Source organism: Lithobates pipiens, unplaced genomic scaffold, assembly GCF_037356315.1.
Source record: "Lithobates pipiens isolate NorthernLeopardFrog02 unplaced genomic scaffold, aLitPip1_a1.2 Scaffold_30, whole genome shotgun sequence".
Lineage (NCBI taxonomy): Eukaryota > Metazoa > Chordata > Amphibia > Anura > Ranidae > Lithobates > Lithobates pipiens.
The window spans coordinates 129,206,915-129,222,032 of NW_027507791.1; the positions used below are offsets into that span (position 1 = coordinate 129,206,915).

The 15,118-nt window shown below is 40.4% G+C and overlaps 1 protein-coding gene across 9 annotated transcripts in view; it reads left to right on the forward strand.

Moving 5' to 3' along the window:
• PLEKHG3 (pleckstrin homology and RhoGEF domain containing G3) overlaps positions 1-14,283 on the forward strand; it is a 246,119-nt gene extending 231,836 nt beyond the window's left edge. For 4 of the 9 annotated variants that reach the window (XM_077464847.1, XM_077464850.1, XM_077464855.1 and 1 more), the window contains 4 exons: positions 5,357-5,653; positions 7,481-7,597; positions 9,026-10,472; positions 12,336-14,283. In XM_077464847.1, coding sequence (XP_077320973.1) covers positions 5,357-5,653; positions 7,481-7,597; positions 9,026-10,472; positions 12,336-13,198 — 2,724 coding nt within the window. In that variant the 3' untranslated portion in view covers positions 13,199-14,283. The remainder of the gene's footprint in view (positions 1-5,356; positions 5,654-7,480; positions 7,598-9,025; positions 10,473-12,335) is intronic. The other 5 variants (XM_077464851.1, XM_077464853.1, XM_077464848.1 and 2 more) reach the window with 4 other exon arrangements.
• Positions 14,284-15,118: the final 835 nt, after the last annotated feature.

The following is a 15,118-nucleotide window of genomic DNA, read 5'->3' on the forward strand; positions in this document are numbered from 1 at the left end:
TATGCAGGCAGAGAGCACAGGAAGCTGTCAGATCACACAATTTCTGGTAAAATCAGCAAGTATTTTTTGCACTTATTGAACAGATAGAACAAAACACTTGTATATTGTGTAGAAATAATGGTATAATAAGCAGACCACAGTAGAGCAAAAAAAAAGTTTTAGGGTTTACATACACTGTAAGGATACTTTCCCATAATATTTTTTCTTAATGTCGAGGCCAAGATACCCTTTTACATATTGTTTTAACAAGCTGAATGTTATATTCTGTAAAAAATAAAGACAGAGAAAATTGAGTACTTTCCGTGATACTTTTTTTATTTGCACTAACATACAATTTTTCAGCACAAGCTTTCGGGTATGTCCTCTTCTTCAAGGTTGAGTACTGCTTGGACCTTGAAGAAGGGGATATACCCCGAAAGCTTATCCTGAAAAATTGTATGTTAGTGCCAATAAAAAAAGTATCACGGAAAGTACTAAATTTTCTCTGTCTTTATTTTTTATTCATTTAGTCACAATTGCACTAACACGGCTACAATCACATCTTGTAAAAAAAAAAAATAACAAAGAAATGCATCCATACTCTATGATGGATAACAAGCAAAGTGCGCGCAGAATAGGTACAGTGAGTCACCACCCCCCTCTAGTGTTCAGATGTGACACAACACCAGCTTGCCTGACAAACTCCCTGTGCTTTTCATGCGATCTATTCAGGGGATCCTAGGCCAATAATGGGGAGTACAGGATATTTTAATCAGCAGAGATAAATAGAACACCGAATTAAACTTTCCTACCTCCTGAAAATGGTTGCAGTATTGATAGCTCAAGACTTTGATACTGTGGTTTAAGTAGCAAGAGTTTTGTGCAAAGACATTTATAAAAGTATTAATAATGAAAATAAATTGGTATAGATGATCATTCCTTAAAGTAAAAATTTCCTGGCACTCCAAATAGTTTGAGCCAAGCTGGACCAAAGTAACGATTTTCATTACTAATTGATTTGGCTGCTGTTAATGCTGGATGATAGTATGGTGACATCAGCTACATACAGTATACAGCGCTATATTCCGCAGCAGTGCAGATGACTTTCTTTCTGCTGCCGGCAAACAAAGCAGAGAGTGCTGTTCAGCCATTCATAGGCAACCTTGTATTTTTTATCAGTGAATATAAGTCTTCCTCTGATTGGCTGAGGTGGGGATCAAGACATACACCTGCCTTTCCACTTTAGCCAATCAGAGGAACCCTAGTATTCATTGATAAAAATATAAAGCTTCATCTTGCTGTACTGCTGTGGAATAAAACAGCGCTGCATACTGTATATTGCTGATGCTATTACAGCATGATACAGAGCTCACAGTGGCCGAATAGCTTAGTAATGGAAATAGATCATTGAGACCAGCTTGGCCCAAACAAACTATTTAAAGCAACAGGAAACCTGGACTTGGCCTGACTAGTGGAATGCTACAGCCAAAGGGACCTATTTACAACTTGTTTCTGTGGTTAATTTTTAATATGACAGTTTCTCTGTAAATTTCAGTCATGCTCTTATCCATGGGCAGACCTATAATGGGACTTGTTGTGTACAGACCAATAAGTAAAGTCAGAGCATGTTTACATAGCAATTAAAGTAGTAGCATCTTCTAGCACCTATCCTAACACATTAAGAAAAATAAATTAACATTCCCCGTTAAAGTATTTGGTAAAATTCTTACCCACACATTTTACAACATTCAATGAGACTTGCTCCTGCTCTCTAAGTGCTTCTTCCCTGAACTTCTGGTCTAAACAAGAAAGGAATTAAAGTGGAAGTAAACCCATGGATTTAAACCAAAAGGCATGCCGGGAATGCTAACTGCACATTGGCTGTGCTCTCAGCCAAAATATCAAACCATCCAATGGCTGGTGTCATAACGAATCACATGTGCAGCACCATAGCAGTTGAAGATTAAACAGAGGCAAAGATGGCAGCTTCCTTGGCTGAAAACGATAGGGGAGTTTACTTCCACTTTAACAGTGGCTTGTACAGTCTGGAGCCAGCCTGTGAGCTTAGAGAAGGGAGGAGCAGGGCAGTGTTTTGTCATCCTAGGCCATGGGATCGTGTTTTTTTTTTTTTTTTTTTTTTTTTTTATTGATGCACATAGTGTAGGGAAAGTCAACTCTAGTCCTTGCATGCAAGGGTGACTCCATAGGATGCTGTACGTGAAAGGAACCACCTTGATACAGAAAGTCTACTCAAGGTGCTCAAAATGTTCTGCCGTGCGTGGGAGACGGACAGCAGCGATCAGTGCCCCCGCACAGAAGATGGACAGTGGCGATCAGTGCCGCCCTGCGCAGGAGACAGACAGTGGCAATCAGTGGCCCCCCACACAGGAGATAGACAGCAACAATCAGTGGCACCAGCTTATACAGGAACATAGGCAAGGATGAAAAGATAAAGAAGCTGCATACTAAGTAACAACATAATCTGCTGAAAGTGCTTAAACACTGAGGGTTTACATAGTTAGTCTGGTATATGCTGTCCAAATATACTTCTCTTCCTGTTTGCCCCTGTAGAACCACCCCATGCCTGCTGACGTTGATATGCATATAGTGGCTCTATGACTGTGTTTGTCTGCACTGTCACACAGGAAGCCTGTGAGCCTTTGTTTTATTATTGAAGGAATAGTATTAACTTTAGCAACAGGGTTTTGTGTTTAGTTTCTGCTTTGTGTTACTGTATTGTGGTTTCTTTATCACTTAAGTATTTACATTTATTTCAACCATCTGTTGTGTTTTCATTCGAGCTAAAGATAATCTGCAGTTACACTTCCCATTTGCAGCAACTACATTTTATCCTAATAAAGGGATTGATGGTTCAAGCTGTAGTTCTACGGAGGTTAATCGCACATTGAATTAATCTGTGCTCAGGATTTCTTTGATACAATTACCTAGATCATACAATCTTGTTTTCATTTTATGGAAGATTACTAATTTGACACCTTAGGCTGTATTTAGAGATCATACCTTTTTATATAGCCTCCACCCAGCCATGTTAGGTGATTAGTGTAGATTATTACATATTTTATAAATGAAAGACCTAATGCATAACTGGCAGCAGACCTCAGCCTGCCTTACATACAAAGTTTCCCCTTAGATTGCATGTTCTATCATTCAATTAATAGCTGGTAAGCGAAGTGGCGATGGTTGACGTTTTTGATCTGCGCAAAGTCTTTTGAGGAAACACCAGTGATCCCTTTGAGTTCTATTTCTGCTTTTACCAATAAGTGGCCAATGAAAGAGAAAAGCTAAAACCAATCATGGTGCATGGTAGTGCATATGATGTAAGTAATCTGAGCTGTACAAACTAACTTATAGGGTAGATGTTAACAAATAAATAGTAATAATTTATGTCATTAAGGTCGTCATATGCATCAGTTGCAGAGATTTTTGCATGCTGTTTTATTTTTTTTAATTTGCAAAATCACTGCAGAGAAGTAGAAGTTGAGACAAGAAAAGTTAGTCTCATATGACACTTATGGCATAATCGTTACAGTAAAAACAAGATGTTGGATATTTTCTTTACATCTGACTGTGTGTTATAGGCCCACTACATTTGATCCCTAAAAGAAATTTCAAACACAATAAATGAACTGTGCTTGTGTTGCTATATTGATGTATAGTATATCCAGCACAGACGGTGAAGCATCGCTTACAATACACAACAGCAAGATTCTTGGCACGTTAAGAAAAATGTATAGTACCCTATGCTGGGGATTACATTTCAGATTGTTATGCTGGGCTTTGCAATGTGACTATCCATTACCTAAAAGTCCAAAGGTTTAATGCTTTCTCTACATTAAAGTAAAAAACTTTCACTGGTTGATACTCTCCTCCCCCATACTTACCTGTTACATGTCTCAATCCAGGCCTGTGCCTATTTGCAGCGGCGCTGGTCTCTCTCCCGCTTCTCACAGGGGCTCAGGCAATAGCAGGAGTCATTGGCGCCCATTGCTGTCAAACAACTCACATAAGGAGGGAGCGGGGGCTGGGGTGGTTCTGAGACATTCTGTGAATGTCTATGGACACAGCGCCCACACATGTGCCACCATAGCAAGCCGTTTTCCATTATTTAGTTATTTTTTTTAAACTGCTGCAGATTCTCCAGCTTTTATCTTCCATGCAGTCAGAAGCAGATGCAAGTCTTCCCTTTAATCCATGGTCGGGCTTTACTGTTGTATTGTTCGTTATTCATTGTCTTAGTTGCCCATCAGTTAGAAAATACAAAGGAGGGAAAGTTCACTGACTAAGTACTATTTTGAGGGATAACTTACTGTATTTTTCACTCCATAAGGTGCACCTAGGTTTTAGAGGCGGAAAACGAGAAAAAATAATTATGAACCAAATGGTGTACTAAAATATTTACCAGTACCTATGAAATGCAGCCTTACCTGTGCCCCATGAAATGCAGCCTGACCTGTGCTACCTCCACCTCACACAGACTCATATTCCTTATGCATCCGCCTGTCACTCAGAGCAGACCAAGTGGTCGCCGCAGCCATACTCCATTCAGCTTCTCTGTCTTGAGTCTGTGAGTGACAGGCCCAGCAGGAGATCGCCCGGTGCTCGTGGGAGGCGGCCGCGCCGCCGCCGTCTCCGTATTGTAACATGGGGACCGGGTGGGGGTGGGGTTAGGCTGGTCAGTATTTGCTTCATAAGACGTACAGACATTTCCCCCCATTTTTTTGGGGGGGGTATAATGTCTTGTGGAGCTATAAATACGGTATATAAGTAGAGGTACAATTATAGTACATACAACTGTTGGCGCTCCTGTATAATAATAATCTTACTAGCTAGGAAGTGAAGTTCTGGGATTATTTTTCAGCATGTTTTCAAGCCTAACGTTCACTTTTCTGTACAGAGCTGAATAGCTAAATGCTGAAAATAAGCACAAAACCTAATGAGTAATTGGAATGTCTATATCCAAGCCCAACCCTTCCCCTCCCCTACACGCTCTGTTCATATGTACCTTGGACAGTCAGAAGGAAACAACTACTGCATGGTTATATCAGAAGAGGGGGGGGTGGAGTATTTGATTTTACTGGGACCCATCTTCCCTTGTCGAAAGCATTGTACATTACCTGTATTCTATCACATCATCTTCAAGTTGGTGTCGGGCAAAAAACAACCTAAATTTAAAATATTGTCCGTACTATGGCCAAAATCTGTTAGATTGAAGGTTGCAGGCAGTGCTTGATTTCCCATATTTGTCATGGTACCTTTAGGTGAAAGCAAGCTGTATGATGCACCCAGGTGGAGAAACCTAGTCACTGAATGTAGACTCCACCTGATTGAAGTATAATGGGACTCCTTGTTTGTTCAGCATGCAGGTAGTGATGGAGCACTACTGGAATTTGAGGATATCCTTCAACCCAATAATGGCAGTCTAACACCCACCTATGAACAACCGCAGACAGAGGGAGATGAGGAGCGGCCTGCCAGCACAGAGCTGAGTAGAGGTTCAGGGGCAGAGCTCAGTGCTTCTGAAGAAGAGAATGAGGAGGAAATACAGTTGGGAGATGATGAGCAGGTAGCTGATTTTGCCAGCTCCCTACTGGCAGTGATTCATTGCTGGCGCTATAGGGCCAAGACTTTGCTTGATACATGGGGTGTGCCTACGGTGAGGGTCTTTCATTTTCCTTTCTGTTTAATTGCTCAGGCGCCTCTTCCGTCGGTGACTGCTGTCTAAGTAATGCTTCTCATTAATAAACATGCATGGCTTTTTGGATAAAGAGCATAATCATCCATGTTATGGTTGAGTAAAAATGCTGGAATAATACATTTGTATGTTGCATTATTTGGCTTAATTGTCAGCTAACTGCATGGACTCCTAACAGGCATGGTGTTCACTAAATGCTGCTTTTGATAAAGTATATTTGTTATGTATCTTAGGAACATGTCCTTGTCTTGTATGTCTGTATGTTTCTGTAACTTATTGTAAATTGCATAATCCATAAATCTTGGAAATCCAAAGTCCTCTTTTCAACGTAGCTTCCTTTTGATGTAATGGTTATATATAAAGCATATCTAAACGCAAAGACAAATATATTTAATGTATTGTAGTTTACTAGTTCTTAGATGAGGTGGCTGCGTTTTCTCAATTTTGCAAACTTGAATTGTTTTTTCTCAGCCGGTAATCCTGTAATAAAACAATTCCTGTAATTGGCTGGCTACGCTCATTCCACTGTGTCTATAGAAGGAGCCATGGTTGTCACCCAGGTCAGACTACAACCATGTCTGCCTTCGTTCATTTCCATTACATAGAGGATAGAGAGAATAGTCGTTTACAGAACAAACTTAACATTGTTTGCGTTTCTAGTTCAGCTCACGGAAATGACAAGGATACTGCATTTCTGGCAAAATAAATAGGCATTTTCAATGCCTGCTGAAAATGTTCTTACAAAAAGGAAAGAGAGGAGACAGCGCACGGCCACCCTAGTGTGATATAGTTTATTAAGACATACAATAAAAGTTTTTAATAGTTCCACTCACATTTGGCAGTAAAAATGCAGGCATATAATCCATAGGTTCCCTCTCCTGGAACGTATTTTTAAGGTGAATCTCATACATTCAGCCTCTCTGACGCTGAATGAAAGCTCACAATCTGCCCAACAGACACTCCGGCATGCACCACGTTACTGCGCATGCGCCCTGGCCAGCTGGAGCGACGATGGTCTGCAGTACAGGAAATCCAGTGAGAGCAGGCAACAGTAGAGAACGCCCACGGAAGGGTTGCTGTGATGATGCGTTTCGGGGGCAGAGCCTCCTTTATCAAGTCACGCCCACACCACTACTACACAGCTATTTATTGTAAATGGTGAACCTCCCACCTCCCCGTCCATCTTAAACGGACCATGCCAGGAGAGGTAAACCAACTTCACAACAATACCAGCAATAAGTGGCCAATTAGCAACACAAACAAGGAACCTTTATACATAAACAGCATATATGTATTAAAATGATTTTACATCACGGCTACATTTTAATAGGATTAAAATGTAATTTATATTAAAATCATGACCACTTACATAACATAAAGTTAATTAGTAGGTGTCATATTTCCATACTGAGAGTTTTAAAGCCTTTGTTACCCACAAACCATAAGGCTAGGGAATAAATCAATCTAATCCCTCAATTATATATTTAATCAAGACGTCCAGCTGGACCAGGGGGATTTTGAGATCAGTGCATGTATACTGGTGTATCTGTTTTTGGACTGAAAATCGTTCTTAGCCTGAAAAATTAAAACGAATGCAGCCAGGACATCTAAGATCGAGTAAACCTCAATATAGAAAATTTGGTTTTCTTATAGTTATCCTTTAATCCTATTTTCCCTTTGATTGTTTCCCTTGCTTTGGGTTCTTGAGTGCAGAGTTTGTGTAGGTCAGCCTCAGATACAGAAGGGGCAGTAGCAGCATTTCATCAGGTTTTTCTGTTTGCTTTATAGAACAGAGAACATGTGCAGCACGAGACATCAAAAGGATTTAAGAGGCAGAGTAGTCAATCCTCCTCTGGGAACCCGGAAAAGAGACGGAGTGTGGAGGTAACTGCATTTAGTGAAGAAGTGAGTGGAGAATAATGATGTTCTTTGGTTAAACATCTACTTGGCATCAAACTTAACCTGTTATCGCTGAAAGCACACAAATATGCGGCTGGATCTTGGCGGTGTACGACCCCATATTTGTGGCCAATAGCACCAAGAGAGCCGCACTAAGAGTGTGCGCTCCTGGCACAGTGACCGGCGGCTAACAGAAACCAATCATGTGACCATCGGGACAGCCAATCAAGGCAGTCACATGGCCAAAAGCCCCACCCCATCTCCCTGCATTCTAAAGCCCTTAAAGGGGCGGCGGGAGCCCATGCCAAGGGGTTAAAGTGCCAAGGGGTTAAACTCAGGACCCTACATTCACTATATCTGGTCTCTCACAGTACACGGAACATGGAAATGCAATTATTTTAGTAAAAATAAACTGCTAAATACCTTTTCTCATCAGCAGTATATAGCAGGCCCCTGACATTCTGTCTGGACAGTACTGCTTGGCCCTGTGCCAATCGCATACACTCTTCCAAGAAAAATTAAAAATCTTTAGCAATACACACCAAACTGAGCATGTGCAGAGTGCATCCTAGGGCTCTGTTCGATCAGCAGATGGATTAGAGACAGTAAAAAGAGGGGTGGATCGAAGAAGGCAGGATCAAACAGCCCTTTTTACTTAATGGAGAAAATGAACCCCTTAGGTTCCACAGTGGGTATAACAAAGCATGTTTTACTGCATATACAGACTGATTTTACTGTTGTGGGTTTAATAACACCTCTCTATTCCAGTAATGCTATGCCATTACATACAGTATATAGATCATTGTTTAAAATGTTTTTGGTACAAGTGAAAGAACACCTTTTTCTGAGGTTGACGGCCATCTCATCTGCCTGTTGGCAGCTTTGGTTACTGTTCAGCCACTAATACAATAACAGCTTGAGTAATTCTTGTGTACTTGCAACAGAAAAGGTGCAAACACTGTCTTGAGATTCCAAATGACTATATTTCAGGGGCCAGTGAATCCCTCTTGATCAAGGCTTTAAAATTGTAAAAAATGTATCAAAACTGGTGCTGGTGTATTGTAGTGCTATTGACTCTGTTTTAATGTTTGACATTAGACATCTTGGAACGTTGGACATCTTGGAACTTGTAAGCCACATTTTCCCTTGAATGTCTAACATGCAGTGGGACAGCTTACTTTGGACCACAGGTGGCCTGCTTCTTGATGTACAAACTGAACGAAAACCACCCAGCCAACAAACATTATCATTTACAGGAGAATTTTTTTTTTTCTATTATAATTTCCATCCTTCTCTTTGCGTTTATTCATATCTTCGTTTCAAGATTGCTTGAGGTTATTTGTTGCTTGGCATTCGATCTTCAAAATTGTCCTTTTTTGTGTGCAGAAATTTATAATTAAATTAGCTATTTCATAATCCTTTTTTATTTTTCAGATTTTGGAAGAAATGGAAAAAGACCATTCTGAATCTGAAGAAGCTTATGTTGCTCATACGATCAACTCTTCTGAAAATCCATTAGAAGCTCCTCTTGAACCTTCTAAAGAACTTGAGTCAGTAGAGGAAGATCGGGAAACTGATTCTGATATCCATGACCCTCTGCATAATGGGGTAACTGAGAATGCAGAAGATTCAAAAACATTTAGTAGTGAGGAAGATGAAGAAGAAGCAGCAGAGCATGGGTCGACTAGCATTCTCCCACCATCTGTTTTAGATCAAGCCAGTGTGATTGCAGAGAGGTTTGTAAACAGCTTCTCTAGAAGGAGCAGCCTGGCTTTGGAGGATGGTAAAGTCATTGGTCATACAACTCCCAAACTAACAAGCAGGAGTAGCAGTTTAATAAACCTGGATTGTACAGAAAAGATCCTCTATCCTAATGGGAACTCTGAATTTCCAGAATCCTACAAAGATGGCGATGTTGATGGGACGAACACAGAGACTTCAATTATTAAGGTTAATTCTGTAGAAAATGTATTTGAGGAGAAAGAGAGATCCACACATAAACGAAGAGAGTCCATTCTCTCCTCCCAAGACAGGCAACTCCTTGACAAGATTAAAACATATTATGACAAGGCAGAGCATCAAGATGCATCTTTTAGTATCAAGCGTAGAGAAAGTTTGAGTTACATTCCTGCTGGGTTGGTTAGAAATTCTGTCTTTAAGATCAATAGTCTGCCAAGACTTGACACTAGGGAAAGAATGGGCAGCAGTTCCAGTAATTCAAATGTTGAAATAAGCAAGCCAGTTTCATGGGAGGATACGTCCACCCTTAACAATAAAAGGGACACTAATGGGTTCGCGCACCATACACAACATCCAGGTCCCACACTGAAGAACAGTATTCCAGAACAACCTGTACCAATTTCCGATGAAGAATTTCACTCCCCAATAGAAATGATTAAAGTGTGGGAAGAAATTGAAAAGCAGGGTAGCTGGAATCAGAATGCTACCTATGAAGCAAGAAAAGACCCAAGAGAAACATTAACCAGCCATGAAGAACAGACAGAGAATTATGTAGAATCGAATGAGCCTCTAATAATAGTGGAGGAGAGTGATCTCAGTACCATTACAGAGGAGTCCCAAACCACTACACCAGAGGGCATAACCACTGAACACCTTACTGAGCCCACCTATAATATGGGCTTCAGTGATCAGGACTATAATACTCCAATCAAGCTTCATCCCACAATTTTGGAGCTTGCCAACTGTATGGAGGAGGATTTTGCAGAGAAAATGAAGAATAAAGTATATCAGCTGGCCAGACAGTACAGCCAAAGAATTAAGTGCAATAAGCCAGTTCCTCACAGACGCCTGAGGGAGATAGAGGAGGACATTAGGAGAGGAAGCCTTTCATCTGTACAGGAGGAAAAAATTGAAGAGAAATGTGAGTACTTTGCCAGGCCTGTGTCCATACCCTAAACTTTAACCAATCTAGTTTATTTAAATGAATTGTATAATTGTTAACGCCTGAAAAGAAAACTATGTATGCTTTTGCTTTATCAGTTCATTTTGCATTAATTAGATTAGTGCATTTATTTATTAACAAAATAATTGCACTTAAATCTATTCAATCAATTACAATATATTCACAAATAAGGATTCAAAAATCTTCCTGCTTTTTTGAAGATTTTTAACTTGATTAACTAGTTTTCACATGCCAACTCTCTACCTATGAGAGAATACATCCTATCCTACCTGTATGTTAAATCAATTATGCTTTCCTAATAAATTGTGCTATAGTCTGAGCACTACTGTGCTGCAAGGAATATGCCAGCAGTGGTAGGTTTCACATTCTTCATAATCCTAAAAATTTTAGAATACTCTTATTTTACAGTGTAAATGCATTTGTATTTACATTTTTTGTTTTTTTTTAATACCACAATTAAGTTCTCATTGGCCCCGACAATAACAGTTTGTTGCTCTTCTGGATTCCCATACAGAAATTCCCTTTTACAGTATTTGGCCAGCAACTTAGAACATGTGAAATATAGTAACTGTGAGATGGTATTAAAAAGGTTGTAAACCCTTACATATACCCAGTGAAGTGACTAGCCAGAGATGCACAGAGAATAAACAAATCCTGCCTACATAAGTTGTACTCAGAATCTGGTGCAGCTGTGCATGGTAGTCAATCAGCTTCTAACTTCAGCTTGTTCATTTAGGGCTCTTTCACATGGGATGGATCCATGATGATCTGCCCCGTGGATATCCTCTTGCTCAGCGGGGATCGCTCCGTCGATCCCCGCTGAGCAGGAATATGACAGGTCCGTATCGGCATACTGTGCAGGGACAGACCTGTCAGAGCGCCGCTCTCCCCTATGGGAGATGGGGTGATGACAGACCGCAGAGTCCGTTGTCACCCAATCCGATCCGATGACAGATGGAAAAGTGGGTTTTTCCTCCGTCACACTTTTTCGGATCGGATGTCAGTGGAAGTGTCACAGCTGACATCCGACGCTCCATAGAGTTTATGGAGCATCTGTTCAGGTCCGCCTGAAAAACTGACAGGCGGACCTGAACAGATCGGCTGTGTGAAAGAGCCCTTAGGCTTTGACTTTAAAACCTGGAAGCTGTTTGGTTTGTATACAGAGCTGCACCAGATTTTCCACTCTCCAGTTTTAGTAAATCTCAACCTTCGTGCTATGGATATAGACAAGTAAACACTGTAGAGGGATATGCTCTGTTCATTTTCATTTTTGAGAATTAAGCACCTAGTCACACCAAATCCGACTTTGAAAAAGCGTGATTTCAAAGCCGCATGTCAGTGTGACTTTGACATCTGTGTGATTTCATGCACAGATGTCTATGCAAGGCACACCTGAAACAGGCAAAAGTAGTGTAGGAACAGTTCCATTGCCGACAATAGAGTGCAACTTATCATGCCATTTGGACCTGTCAAATCACATGACAAGTTGCACCAGTGTGACCGGGGGCTAAAAGCAATTTAGGCTTTACATACAATTATATTCAAGGGTACACCAAAATACTTGGCATAAGCAAGGATGGGCCAGGTCAGCAATGGAGCATAGCAGCCCAGGCTCCCAACATAAGGCAGATAAGTCAGATGAGCAGGATCCAAACAACCACTTTCATATTGGTCAGCAGTCCTGTACATGGAAGAGCCAATGGCTCTGAGTCTGTGTAAGCAAGTGATGAAAATGTAATGTAATGGAAATGTCTGCCTGCAGTCTGCCTTTTGTCTCTGTGTCTTTTTTTTAGATTTATTTTGTGTTTTCCTATATTGTAGGTAAACTGAAGCCTGCCTTGTCTCTTCCCACCTATGACCACATTGTAGTGCAAGAGCACAGCCCGAAAACTCCCACATCTGCTTCTTTTAGTGAAAAATCCCCCAAACGTTTATCATTTACTTCAGAGAGCCCCCAGACTTCTTCCCCTGTAAGATCTGACTGCAAAAGCCCCTTGAGTCCAGTAAAGACAGAGAAGTTTCACTGGCCTGATGTCCGAGAGCTGAGATCTAGGTATGCCAGTACGACGGGGAGCAGCAAATCCCTTCCAGTAAACAGGAGCCTCTCTGTGCCTGACAAAATGATGGAGCGCAATGTGGACCATCTATCTGACACAAATAAAGAGGTGGTGAACCATTCATGCAACATGAATATGAAACATTCTAGCAGTGTGAATGGTATAGCTGATGAAACTAATGCTTTAGGTCCCAGCGTAAATGGAAAACATGAGTCCCTGAAGAACAGCAGGAACTCTGGGCAAACTACAGCTGATTGTTACTACATCAGTGCGGAAGCGCCTCTGGAAAACAACAAAAAAGTCATAGTTATGGAGAAGCTTCCAACCACCACTTCTTATGAACTGGAAAATGATGACACCTACGTCCACATAAGATCGCCTACCACACGAGAGAAAATCTCTCTCAAAGCAGTGGTTGAGCGTTGTAAGGCGTACCAGGAATCTGAGGAGTACAAGGCCAGGGAAGAACTTTCAAGGGGCAATGGTTGTCCAGACTCTACACTCGAACAGCCAAAACTAGAGGCACGACCTGCAACAAGCAGCGATGTGGCCCAGAAAAGCAGAGTCAAAAATCTAAGAGAGAAATTCCAGAACTCAACCACTACAAACCACACGGAGCATCCATAGCATTCATTTTATCAGACCATATTTTTTTTCCTATAAGCGTTCAAAGAAGGCTTCCTTGGGGAAAGACTTGGTTTCAGCCATGCTTTTCAGTGACCACTAAAAATCGATTTGCATATATGGACTGTTAAACATATTTATATTCTGAACACAGTGTTTTCCTGTATATAATGTATTTTAACCGTTCTTGTTATACTATGACTTGTGTATATTTGGTTTCAATACAAGACAGTAGATGAATTCTCGAAATAACTTTGTTGTACTTATGCCTTTTCTTGACGATGAATGGAAACTGTGGTGCATATGTATTGATATGTTCATTATGAATCCCCTAATACTCTATTTCCTGTACTTGCACAGTATTCATAATAAGACCTATCCACTGGCACACTGCAAGTTCTGTCAGCCTAGATCAGAACTATTATACGTAACTCTAGTCTTTGGGGGGGCCTCAAACAAACAGAGGTTTGAGGCACACAAAGTAGTTTTACTTTGTGAATTCCACTTTACATGACTCATAATTTGTATGTCCGTTTTAGAAATCTTAAAACCATGTAAGGCTCATCAAGTCCTTTAGGCCCCATTCACACCTGAGTGTAGCATTTTCAGCCACAAAATACCGTGATTTTACCACGATTTTGTTGCGTTTTTGCAGCGTTTTGCCACGATTTTGTGCAGAGCAAAAGGCCACCAATGTAAAAAGAAGAAAAATGCCCAAATCTGCCCGATTCGAGCGACAAAAAAGGGTCCAGAACTTGTTTGAGCTTCAGGCGACTTGGAGTGGAGATGTGAACCATCTCCATTGAGAATAATAGATTTTTTCCCCTACAGCGTTTTGTAGCTTCAGGCTTCAAGCTACAAAACGCTCAGGTGTGAATGGGGCCTGGAGTTGTGCAAACTGCTCTAGATAATCAAGGCTTGCGTTAACCACTTACACTGACAAGTCTTGAAGATAACCTAAACCTAGATTTCTGTGTTATTTATTTGCCATCTATTTTATTTTGTCAACCATTGGATACACCTGACTGTAATTATATCTTTGTATTGTACATTCAAATCAATTTATAAAGCTCTTTTGCTGAAATATATTGCAGACTGACTACAGATTAATTTGGTGTAGGGTACATGCAAGGATTCTATTCTATCAAGAATGAGCATTTCATTCAAAGGCATATTTGCTGACAGCTGTGGTGTTGGATGTCCTCTTCTACTTTGTCAGTAGTATTAATATCAAGTTTTTGTACATCATCCCCGAGAATCCATCAGGTATAAACTGGTATTAAACCCAAAAATATAAATGGAGTATATTGCATTGTATCAATCCTTACATGTATTGGCTGCATTTGTTTTTTTTTTTTGTTTTTTTTATTTATTTTCACTTGGTGATCTTGCCAGTAACACACTTCCTGTCTTAGGCCAGCCACTGATGAAGCAAATTTCTTTCCTGCAACCATATGCTGCAGGAGAGAATTTTGCTTGATTCCCATATCAACACAGACAGTGTTGATGGCAATCCCTCCTGCCGAGCCATTATCTTTTCCCAGAACACATTGATTATTGCTAGCGATAATCGTCTGTAAAATCCGACATGCTGGTTGTGCCTAAGTTGATCGATACATCAACTTGGGTGCATTCAGCCAGTGTTAATTTTGACAGCAAATTTTGATTTTGTTTTAGTCTTAGGACTAAAATGGCATTTTAGTTTTAGTCCCATTTTAGTCTTCTGCAATTGTTTGTTTTAGTCGTATTTAGTCGACTAAATCTCCAGTATGTTTTAGTCGAGGAAAATGGCCTACGTTTTAGTCGACTAAACTCTCCAGTACATTTTAGTCGACTAAAACTCATTTTGGTCATCTAAAATCGAATAGGTGTAATTAAATTGTAATGCATTCGTTAACATTTCTCTACAATTTCCAAACTCTA